Consider the following 12318-nt stretch of genomic DNA (forward strand, 5'->3'; position numbering starts at 1 on the left):
ATACGAAGTAGTGGAAGCATTTGAAAGCAATGAAGATTTTAGGGATACAAGGATTAAAAATTTAAGAAAATATATAAAAATGTAGAGCAGAATTTCATAATTTAAAGATCACATACATAATATTGATATCTTCCTCAATATTTTTATTTCTTTGCAAATATCATGAATTTCCAAAAGAAAGTCGATATGATGAGATTTTATTTTATAGTCAAAACTATTGTTTGCCTCTAAAAGGAATTCAAACCCAAAATCCCTTGATTAAGACGCGTAACTTTAACCAGCCGAGCTGCTTTAACCAGTGCATGGTTTTTTTTCTTCACCTTGATGATAAAAAAGCTGGCGTTTCTCTCTCTCTCAAAAAAAAAAAAAAGAAGATAAAGCTGTCGTTATTCGATTGATCAAAGTTATAAGGGGCATGAACAAAGCTTTGATAGAACCTCCGATCTGAATTCAACACTTGAAACTTATTTTCGAATGGATCATTTTCGAAAGGGTAATTAGATTAGATTAGTATTTTCACATTTGGATCAATTTAGATTATGCTTTTGTTCAGATTCAAATTTGATCTGATTAGTTTTGTATATTTTACATGAAAAAACTAAATTTCAGTATTTTACTTACGGGAACAGTATCACCATATATTACATCATCTGACCTTTAATAGATTGGGCCTTGGATTCAGATTGCACAGAATCCAGTTTCAGATTCCAATTAGGCAGGGTCCAGCATTTCCATCTTTCTGGTACACCAAATCAAAATAACATGATAACAAAACACTGCATAAGATTCCACTTTCTAATTACAATGCCTCCAAACCGTATGAATGGGAACCTAACAATGTATACAAATACATTTGAACGCCCAAAAAGAATGTTTGATCACCATTGCCTTGCATTCGTGTTTCCACACAATGGCAGAAACAGAAAACAAAAACATGACAAAAATACAATATCGATTTTCATATTTATACCTTTTCCTGTTTTTTGGAGAGGATTGTCATAACAGTTTGCTTGCCACAAAATCCATTCCCTACATTAGAGCCCCCAAAATCATACTTAAAGAGGGACAAAAAGAACAACGCTAATCATCAAAACAAACCCACCGTCAAGCATTCACATCCCATGGTGTCAATCCCGGAGCCATGTCCCGTGGTGAACCAGGCAACTCACCAGCTTCCTCTATCATGCCCTCTTCATAATCGGAATACATCTGCCCATTTGCATCACCACCATCATCATTAACAGGCACCCGAGACTGCCTCCACATGCCACCATCATTGCTCACAGTAACTGGAGACCGCCTCCCCATGCCATTATCAGCACAAGGGGGTGAAGGCTTCCATACATCCTCCTCATCATAAGGGGATATCCGGTTGTGCTGTGGTGACTTGCGATTTGCTGGTGGGCTGTCCCTCCTAGCTGCAGGGGAGCGGCTGCGCTGCTTCATGCCACATCTCTCACCACTGCGGCTGTGGCTCCGGCTCCGGCTCCGGCTTGGGCTATGGCCATAACTGAAACCCCATTCCCATCCTTTCCCCTTGTTTGGGCTGCGGCTACGACTCCTGCTCCGGCTATAACTACGACCTCTGTCCTTATCACCACCAGCATGCCAACTATCAATGTTCCGATCATACCCACGACCATGTCCTCTTTCTGATCTGCCAGAAGATGCTCCACGACCACCACGTCCTCCGTGTGCAGGTGCATCACTTCTGCTGGAACCATGCCCACAGGCACCACCACCACCGCCATACCTACCACTGCCATAGTCCCATCTATTACGACCTTTGGGAAGGCCAACGCTTCGCACTGCTATGTCGCGCAATTCTTTTGGCACCTTCTGATTAGCACCTTCCAAAACTTTCACAAGTTCACCAGCATACTTTGAATCCTGATCAGAAAAGAATGTATAAGAAACGCCAGTTGCACCTGCCCTTCCTGTCCTCCCAATCCGGTGGACATAATCTTCAACCCCAGTAGGAAAGTCATAGTTAATCACCACCCTGCATAGCATAGAAGCATGAGAAGACATTGAAAATCCAAAATAGTTACACGATGGCAACAAATTATATTCAGAGGTCAAGCATCGGAGAGGCAACTCAAGAAGGCAACCAAGACTTTTCAGAACTGATGAAAATGTATTTGGGGAAAGTACTATGACAAATTTCCATGACCTTTCTACACAAGTTCTTTTGCGGTTTTCATTTCACTACCTGATGTCCTTTATGTCGAGTCCTCGCGCTGCAACATCTGTGGCCACCAGAACAGGAGACTTTCCAGTTCGAAACTGGTTCAAGACCCAGTCCCTCTCTCCCTGACTCTTGTCCCCATGAATAGCAGCAGCATTGAACTGGCGGGAGATGGACCGAGCAAGCTGATCGCACATTTTCTTTGTGGAACAAAAAACTAGCACCTTTGATCCAGGTTCCTGAGAGCGCAGAATCTGCTCCAAACGCCTTTGTTTCTCATTGGACAAGACCAGTTCAACATACTGCAAGACAGGATTAATATGAAACTATTTAAAGAAAGGCATAACTTTATGTGTATCTATAGTGCAGTATGCACATTACAGGGTCTACATCTGCTGGATATGATACAAGTATTCCTACCAGTACAGGTGCAAGCGATCCCTAGTGGCAGGACAGGCTGATTATCGTGTTCAGCCTTGCCAATGTGTTAACCAAACAGGTGTTGTAAGTACCACATCAAGCAGTTCTTGACAATCCAACTTAGAGTTTAGTATTTCATAGCTAACCAGATCAACTTGCAAGCCCTTGCAAATCCGATCATGTATTAATCCTCTACAAGTCTTCTGATCTCAGATCTTAAGTGATCCTAAATTTTGGATGCAAGATCGCCACTTTTTATAGAAACATCATCTAAACCACAGCTTTGAGATCCATAAAAGGTTCCAAGTCTGAGGCCAACCTCACCCAGACCCCATGGGACCAAATGTATAGTTTGTTGTCAATTCTGGATCAAGTAAACTCGTTTAACCCAGATCCAATTAAGTGCAATTGATATACATCTAAAACATTTATACTGGAAACAACTATTTCAGACGGTTTGTTGCCCAAACAGCAACAATATGAATCAGTATATTGTTTAAATTATCTATCACATGTAGATAAGATAAACACATCCAAACGAGGCCTGACATTTGCGTACAACTCCAGCTTACATCAAACTACAAGGAGAAAAACTCATGCTGCTCATGCTTACCTGGGTAATGGCTTTGTTTGCAACAAGCTCGTCAATGTTCCCTATGTTAACCTGAACAGGGTGGACAAGTAGATCCGCAGCAATCTTACGAACTTCCTTTGGCCAAGTTGCTGTATACATGAGAGTTTGTCGGCGTGGGGGAATCTCATTCACAATTTTCCTGATCTGAGGTTCAAAACCCATGTCAAGCATCCTGTCTGCTTCATCAAGCACCAAATACGAAACTTGACGGAGGCTGATCCGCTTCATCTCTATAATATCATTCAAGCGCCCTGGAGTTGCAACTACAATATCTACTCCTCGATCTAAATCCTTCAACTGGGGGCCCTTGGGGGCTCCTCCATACAGACACTGACAATCACAGAAAAAGTGAAAAAATGATAGCTGCCAGGCGCACACAAAATTGGGCAACTGATAATGAACGTGCACATATGGACATTTGATAACCACCAACGCACAGCAAACATGTCCAGACACCGATACATGCATCCACACCACGCATACCAACATATAAAACAAAGAAACTAAATTACACAGAGAGAACAATGCAAAGTTTCCACCCAGGTATACATGGATAACTCAGTGAGGTTCAGGTTGGCTGGTGCCAGGCCCCAATGTTACCTGGACCCTAGCACACCTGATTCCAGCTGGCCAGGGTCGTGTTTTAGGCTGCAAAGAAAGACTCCTGGCTGGGTACCTGACCTGATGTCCACCCTAACCTAGATGATGTTACCCGGCAGACAGAATGTGCATCATAAAGCATTAAAAATGTACAGCAAACATGCACAATCTACCTTGACCGCTGAAACCTCCCCGTCCCCTCTTACACTGATCAGATGACAACCCAAAACTGAAACTCATTAATGCATTGGAGCAAAAAGTTAGTAGAAACCTATGTCACTTGGGTTCAGGTGCGGGTGCAGAGGGTACGACACGGCAATTCCAAAAAATGTGGGTACAGGGACACGGCTATATATATATATATATATATAAACTGAAAATATAATTATAAATTAAATACAAACTTGTATGTATGAAAGATAAAATGGCGTGTCCGAGTGTCGACGCATGTCAACACACGGGGATACAAGTGTCAACACGGGTACGGAGGGAAAAATGGGGTATCATAGGTAGAAACCTCTCATTTGCTTGCTGACCAAAATAACATTTCTATGGCCAACATCCATGGATACCTTCCCAGTACATGAACCTCATTAACTTTGGAAATTCAAGAGAATGCATAAACTTTTCAAACACCATTAACTTTGAAAACCTCCTATTTTGATTCACTTAATGCAATCCTAAGACACCAAAATTGATTTCAACAAAGAACAGGTAACGCTAATATATGTTTACAAATCCAACATATCAATAACCTGCCAATAAAAGCATATAACCTACTTAAACCACAAGAATGGGCAGAGTGATATACGTACCACACATGAAATCCTAGACGACCTGCCAAACTTCACTGCTTCTTCTTGTATTTGTGTTGCAAGCTCTCTTGTTGGTGACAAAACCAAAACAGTTGGACCCAAACGTGGGTTGTTGGGGCTACGCTTGAGATGAATAAATCCTGGAACCAGATAACCTAGGGTCTTTCCGGAACCTGTCTTTGCAATGGCAACGATATCACGACTCTGTAAAGCAATTGGCCAGGTCTGTGCTTGAATTGGCGTAGGAGCAGTGAAGCCAGCATTGTGCACCTGAATGCAAGCAATATAACCCATTCAGAAAGAAAACAAGTGGCATCTACAAATAAAGTAAAAAGCATGTAAAAAGAAATGATGAAGTTTTTTATTCTGGGAATAGTAATTGGAGTAGTAACTACTGCTAGAAGAAGCATCCCCAAATGTACAAGGCCGCCTGCTGAAGCAAGCTGAAGCAGGATAAAGGGGTGGGCTTCTTCTGACTGAGTGACAGACTGAAGCATCTTGTGCGGCAGCCCTGGCCACGAGCTGGTCATTCGGAAAGCCCTCTCATAGTTGGTCCACTGTTAAGGCTCTCCAAATACATGCAGAGTGGCAGCCCTGGCCACAAGCTGGTGATTCGGAAAGCCCTCTCATAGTTGGTCCACCGTTAAGGCTCTCCAAATACATGAAGAGCCCCCCAAAACAAGGGCGGCACAACGGCAGCACAGCAATCGACATTAGCTCCTGCAGGAGCGAATATCGTGCCTGCCACAAAGTAGAAACCGAAACTGGAAATGAGTCAGATGTAGGGAAGAGGAGCTTCAAAAATGTAAATCATAAACTAGAACATTTAAAAAGAAAATAAAAGAAAATTAACTTACAGAAACAATGGCAAAACTATTGAACCTACAAAGCAATATGTACAAGTCTATGAAGTGCAGATGCTTAAAAGGTAAAATAGATACGTACCTCTTTGAGAATCTCTGAAGGGAAACCTGTTGAGTCAAATGTTGTGAGCGGTGGAGGGATATTTTCTCCCTGAGTGATAAACAGAATGGCATCTCAGATTTGTGAAAAATGGTACACATATATATACATACAAAATATATATATATATATATATATTGAGAGAGAGAGAGAGTTTTACAGGGAAAAAGGAAAAGAAAACCTGTACTTCAAAAAACTGAACCAAGTGTTGTCTACTTTACTGTTAAAAGTGAACATTTTCATCAAACCTTTAATCGAAAGAAAATTTCAGTGCCTATAAAAAAAGGGAAATTTTCAAAAGGACCAGCAACCAGAATGTATTATCTACAGATCCATATATGAGATTATGCCAAAATTGCATAATCCAACACTAAATACCCATATACCAGAACCGGACACTTAAATCTCTTGCAAGGACCGTATCTCTAAAACTCAGTTGACATGAACCACTGCACAGACCTGAAGCAGTGGCTAAGAAAGGCATGACCCATCCCGACAGCATCTATCTAAAGCAGATGATAAGCTATCGTTACCATCCTATACCATCAAGACATGCTAAAAAACTCATGAAATCTCTCCTATGTGCCGCAGATTCAGCATTCAGAGTCTAAACTCCAATTTTTAAAAGTTCCACTTTATTGAAGTTGGTAAAGAAGTTCCCATTAACAGCCTATTTATTTCAAAATCAACATGAAACTTTGGGGGGTTCTCTAGAGGTGCATGAAGATGTTCTTCCAAGCTTTTAGCCTTGTTTAAAATGTCAAATGGGGTAAAGGGCAGCACAAATGTTTTGAACAAAAACAATCACCCCTCCATCAACCTTATTCTTAAACATTGTAATCAATAAATATCTAACCTAACAGTTTGAAAAGGATCAACTATTGTGATGAAATGAGACTCGAAAACTTCTAGAAAGCGTACAATGGAAACAGTATGTCAATGTTTGAATCCTCATTAAAAAAATGAGTAAAAAAGTTATTATTCCGCATTAAGGGGCAGGCTTCAAAGAATTGCAAAAAAAGAGTTTTCCACCTGCAACACTTTAAAAAATATTTTACAGAACCAGCTTCAGAGAGCTCAGCTCCGAAATTTTCTCATTAGAAGGACCATATCTTAACCAAATATCTCTGAAAGCAACAAACTCATGGAGTTTCATATCCAAATGAAAATGCCAAGTTCTCTGAAAACTGCAATAGCAACAACCACATTGATAGAAGTTGTAGATACATACTATAGTGGTAATTTCATGTTGTCTGCAATATGCATCAGCAGATGGCGCACTCCCAGAGTCGGACCCATGTATCCTTCCAGACGATCGCGGAGGTTGATTGCTTGAATATGACTGAGAACTGGGACCATGACTCTGTGTATTTGGTGTAACTTGTCCAGCACCCAATGAACCATTAACATGTGAACTTGGACCATTTTGCATATGACTGCTACCATTCCTCACAGCCTGGTGCAAAAACAAAACAAAACTTCCTGTTAGTTAATTCAGGGGGACTAGAGAAGCTTATGCAAGTTCATGTTTGGACACATAATTACAAGGGATATAGTAAATATCAAGGTATAGAGAATCGTATTTTATACCAAACTGGCCACTATAAACCAGAGTTGCCCATCGGGGAAGCGGGAGCGGAAAGCGATGCGGAAAGCAGAAAGCGAGGCACTTCCAAAATTTTAGGAAGCATGGGACGACTTAGAAGTGAACCAGAAATCGTCTCAGAAGCGACCTCAGAAGTGAACTAGAAACAACCTAGGAAGCGAACTGGAAGCGACATAGGAAACGAGGGGGAAGCAAAAAAAGAGAAAAAAGTAAGAAAAATATAAACACAAAAATAAAAATAAAAGGAAAGCGAGGTGGAAGCGCACTTCCCAATTTTTTTTTTGGCGCTTCCCCACACGTTTCGGAAGCGCCATGTTTCACACTTCCAAAACGTGTTTCTGGGAAGCGTGCTCATATTGTATGGCGCTTCCGGTAACTCTGCTATAAACTACCATTTGAGAGCATTATTAGTTTCTTTTTCCACTTATTCTCAGAACCACAGGCAAACAAGGTACCCATATCAATAGAATAGGCACAAGGTTTGCTGGTACGATCACAATGGTGGGGTCCAAAAATGGAATGGGAAATAGCAATCCACAAATGTTTATCATGTACATGACACCATCCAGGAACCCTCCATCCCAAACCCATTTCTTTACCAGAATCACATAATGCACACAAACTTTACAATGTGAGGCTTTTTTAATCTTGGAGGACCTCACATCCACACACCTACACTTGCACGCACATGCAAATACAGAAATAAACCAGTTGACAAACTTCTATTACCCTTGATAGGAGTCAAATACCAATGTACTGTTCTGTTTCAGATATCACTAGTAGAGGTCTCCTGCTAAGTTTATATAAATCATGGATGCAATTTCCGAGACTGATTTTACAAAAAATATAGTCTTTTCCTCAAAAGTAATTTACAGACATCAATTTGTAGAAACTACCCATGGTAGTTTCCTTTAATACCAGGGACCAATAGAAACCATACTGGTCCTCAAGAGCTATGCTCCTCATACATTATGATTGATCAGATAAAGAATCATTAACTTCAAACAGTCAATTTTTCCAGTGTGTGACTACATTGTTTGGCTTACATTACACTTAGTTTATCTAGGGATCACAAAAACAATAGATGGGTAAACAAATTCAGCCAATGAATCATGAAGTTGGCCACACCACTCAAGACAAAGCACTCGTATAGGATTAAACATTCTTTAGGGGTTGAAGAAAATTGGTTATGCACACACACTCATCCTTGAGCAGGGGTGACAACGCGTTGGGTTTGGTTCGGACCCAGGTGGAACCAGTCTCAGGCCTGATTTGAGATGATGGTACCAGTTCTGGACCCAGGTCCAATCGGACCCACCATAAGAGAAACCAGACCCGAACCATACCCAGTAAAATAATATTTTTTATCTTTTTTGCATTGAAAATTTGCAGATCTTAGTCAGAACTCAGGTCAGGCATGGGTCTGGTACGAAATTTCAAAAACCATACCCAGCTCCATATATTAATGGACCCTTTGGGTCCGAAACCCGAAATATAATCGGACCTTCTCATTTATTACCAAACCCTGACCCTATAGTGTTTGGTACAAGTTGGGTCCGGATCAAACCCGTTCCATTGACACCCTTAACTGTGAGCATGCACCAAAAAAAATATGCTGACGGGGAATACCTGCTGACTCCTTGCAGAGGGGATTGGAGCAAGCTTAGGTTGCTGTCCATGACCCCCATCACCGCTACCATTGTAATGATGGTGATTGTAACCGTCATCTGATTTCGTTCCCATAGAATGCCCACTACCATGATTTGAAGAAGAGTCTCCTATCTGCTGTCCACGGGAAGGAGTGCCATCCGGTTGTCTCCCATGCCCTTGATTTTCAGAATGCTGCACATGAACCGAAGAGCTGAGAGATACTGGTGGTAGCTTTAGAGTGGATGGAGGAGGAGAAGGACGGGGTGGGGCAACCGGTCGTTCGTACTGAGTAACATTTGTTTCAGGATTCCAGAAATACAAATAACCAGTGCTTCCATCAACTAAACCTCTCCATGGTTTTGGAAGAGTTGGATCTTCTGGAGCATATCGTGGGCCACTAGAAGCAGAAGCTGATGTAGCCATACAGTGTATATATTGGCGAAAAAGGCAACTTGCAAAGATTCTTTAAGAACTTAAAACACCTTAAGTCAGATGTCTAAAGCAGACTTCAAGGAACTTTAGAGGGTCACAGTCCACAGACTACATATAAAAGAAGAGACCATCAAGAAAATCTAAAAACATGCAGATACTATGCACAGGTAGTCACTGCAAACTGATAGCGACTAGCTTCAATTTTCCTGCAAAAACCAAATCAAAATATTTTTTTAGTTACAAAGTGCTGAAGGCTGGGAATGTCATTAGCTATTGAAATCAAATGGACCCTTGTATTCTTCTAAAATAGACAATAACAATTCCAGCGACAAACATTAATAAATGAACAGAAAGAATTTCATTCCTGCAGACCCTGGATTCTTACATTGATGCAGCTTAGGTTCAGAAACCTCTCAACTAAAAACCAAATAAATAAGTAAACAAAAATCAAGCTACAGCTTTCAGCAACCAAAGGCCAATACATCTAAGGCCTTTCTAGCCTCAGATATTTCCTATTTAGTTAGCACGGTAAAGCATGTTTTTACTTTTTTCATCTAAAAGTGTGACATTAAAAAGGACACAATTCTCCAAAAAACGATGTTCTAATTTTATAAGGAAAAGGTGACAAAAATAAATCAAAATAGAAATGAAATAGATCGAAAGCCATCAGATTTACCAGGTGGTTTGCAACATTTTAGTAAACAATTTTTCTAAAGTTATACACATATGCTCTAGGGAACTCAAACTTCCTATAAGAGGGCAAAGGATTTAATTTTAAACAATATCATGGTACGAGAAGTAGATAGCATTGTCCAGTGTCATAGTAGATCACCAAACAAGAAACAAAATATAAACATTATTTCATCAATGCACAAGGACATCAAGCACTAAGTTGAAAATCTTTGCAATGAGAGCTTCTCATAGGAAACAGTTAGCATTAGCACTTAAAAATATGACAAAAATGGGCATCATAAAAACCAGATATCAACTTCAGCCAGAGAATAAACTTCCTAAATGTTAAAAGTGTATATTTTATTTCTCACTAAAAGCATTCTAGCTGTATCAGTGAAACAGAACCTCTTAATAACAATTCATAGAACCGTTAGAAATGACAGTAATTAGAAACTGATACTCCCACACAATTAACAACGACGCTAAGATCAGTCATAGATGGGTGATCGTAATGTGTAGAAGCTAGGACATTTTAACCACAAAAACAGGAAAAAGAGGTCATATTATTGAAACCAAAAAACGCAGGACTATAGCGGCATCAGGCATCAAACCAAACAAAAATACTCCCAAAATGCACCTTAGAAACTAGGTTTTTACTAACAAGAAATTCAGAACTTCCATGAAAATGAAAAAGTCATCTTCTGGATTGAAACATACTTTTCCAAGTGATCAGTCAAGTCCCACCATCTTGGAAAAAGTGTGCTGCGTAAAGCCTAAATCTGTTACAATGACAAGCAGCACGTTTCAGCGAAATATGGTGAAGAAAATCCCACCAAAATTACAAAACCCACAAAAAATGCATATCTTCATCTTTTGCAGCAACCTATAGACCACTCCATCAAACACAAACCCCAAAAGTCCCAGATCCACCTGGAATCCCGCAAAATAGCTGTACCCTAAAACCTAAACCCTAGACCAAATTATCAAAGAAAGCTCTGATACTCAACTGTGGAAGCAAGAAACCTCAAGAAACCAACAAAAACCCAAGAAATCTGTCATAACATTCGAAACCAAAAAACCCTAGAATGCATAGATCTGCACATTCAAGCACGCCAGGCCCGAATTACTACCCAAGACAAACGAATCACCCGTCATTAACAAGCCCTAGACAGAAAATTCATGCCAAAAAAAACGAACTGAACGACTCAATGGCACAAACCCTAGGCCCTGAATTCCTACTGAAATAACCTCAAATCAGACACCGATGACAGGCCCTAGGCCCTGAATCCCTACCAAAACAAACAGAAATCACCCGCCGTTAACTAACCCTATGCTCTATTTCCTACTGAAAGCAAATGAATAACCAAATTTACAAGAATTAGGGCTCAAATTCCAACCAAAACCAAAAGAATTCTCAAATCATTCACAAACCCTAGTTGCCAAATATGAGAGAGAGAACCTTTCGTCCGTACGGTTCTTGAGAAGAAACGACGGTCTCTCTGATACTCTCCCCCGTTTATGGCCCTCTTTGTTCCGCTCAAAGAGACTCCGATTCCTTCACGCTCACCCGCCGCAGTGGACGCCCAAATAGAGGCCTTCAAACATCCCCCTCCCCCTTCTGCGCGCTATTTATAGACACCGTGAGGGGTTGGGGGGCTTCGACGAACATTCCACGTGGCAGTGCAAGTCTACAGGTTTTCCAATAGCATTTTTCGCATCATAACGGAAATATAACGTTACGTTAAAATGGAGTGAGATTCGATTCATTGTTGGGTTCATGTGCTTTAATATCTTGCAAAATATTAAGGTCTTCAACCCCACCACACAAAGTACATGGGATAACGTTTTCTGACATGTGGTAACAATGAACACCTCATTATTCATGCACTTTTAAGCAAATCCATATATGGATTGATTTACCATGGTAGCATATCTTTAACCAACCCATTTAAATAGTGGATTGTAATTTAAGTAAAATTAAAAAAAAACAGTTTTAATATTTATTTATTTTATATTTACACGAAGAAACCACCCCAAGATTAGAAACCTAGCTGTGCTGGCTCTACCTGCTGTACTTACGGTAATAAAGTGGATAGCACCAATCTAGAGTAGACCTAGACTTTAGAGTTCACTTAATGCAATTGTGTGTAGTTTCAGATTAGTAAACTAGGATAATCACACTCTAGCTCTAGAATCTGTCATTAGGGATGGCAGTGGGGCGGGGCGGGGAGACCCCGCCCCGCCTCAAGATTAGAACCTCCATCCCTGCATGGGGATGGATTTTAACCTCCACCCCTACCTTCATTCCCGTTTCATGTCCGCCATCCCTGGTTCAAAC

At 40.6% G+C, this 12318-nt stretch overlaps 1 protein-coding gene across 4 annotated transcripts; it reads right to left on the reverse strand.

Moving 5' to 3' along the window:
• Positions 1-752: 752 nt before the first annotated feature.
• On the reverse strand, positions 753-11597 carry LOC149832221 (ATP-dependent RNA helicase-like protein DB10). Of its 4 annotated transcripts, XM_090014383.1 has the most exons (9): positions 11440-11597; positions 10698-10759; positions 8856-9514; positions 6852-7076; positions 5603-5671; positions 4658-4927; positions 3222-3572; positions 2213-2490; positions 753-2002 (listed from the first exon to the last, which is right to left on the reverse strand). In XM_090014383.1, the coding sequence occupies exons 3-9, from the start codon at positions 9297-9299 to the stop codon at positions 1105-1107; spliced, it is 2535 nt and encodes an 844-aa protein (XP_089870509.1). In that variant the 5' UTR covers positions 9300-9514; positions 10698-10759; positions 11440-11597; the 3' UTR covers positions 753-1104. The 4 variants fall into 4 exon arrangements, with proteins under 4 accessions (XP_089870509.1, XP_089870510.1, XP_089870512.1 ...); XM_090014384.1 differs by lacking the exon at positions 10698-10759 and having other exon boundaries at positions 11440-11590; XM_090014386.1 differs by lacking the exon at positions 10698-10759 and having other exon boundaries at positions 11453-11472.
• Positions 11598-12318: the final 721 nt, after the last annotated feature.

The sequence above is a fragment of the Nuphar pumila genome, chromosome 7 (assembly GCF_984573655.1).
Source record: "Nuphar pumila chromosome 7, dmNupPumi1.hap1.1, whole genome shotgun sequence".
Classification (NCBI taxonomy): Eukaryota; Viridiplantae; Streptophyta; class Magnoliopsida; order Nymphaeales; family Nymphaeaceae; genus Nuphar; species Nuphar pumila.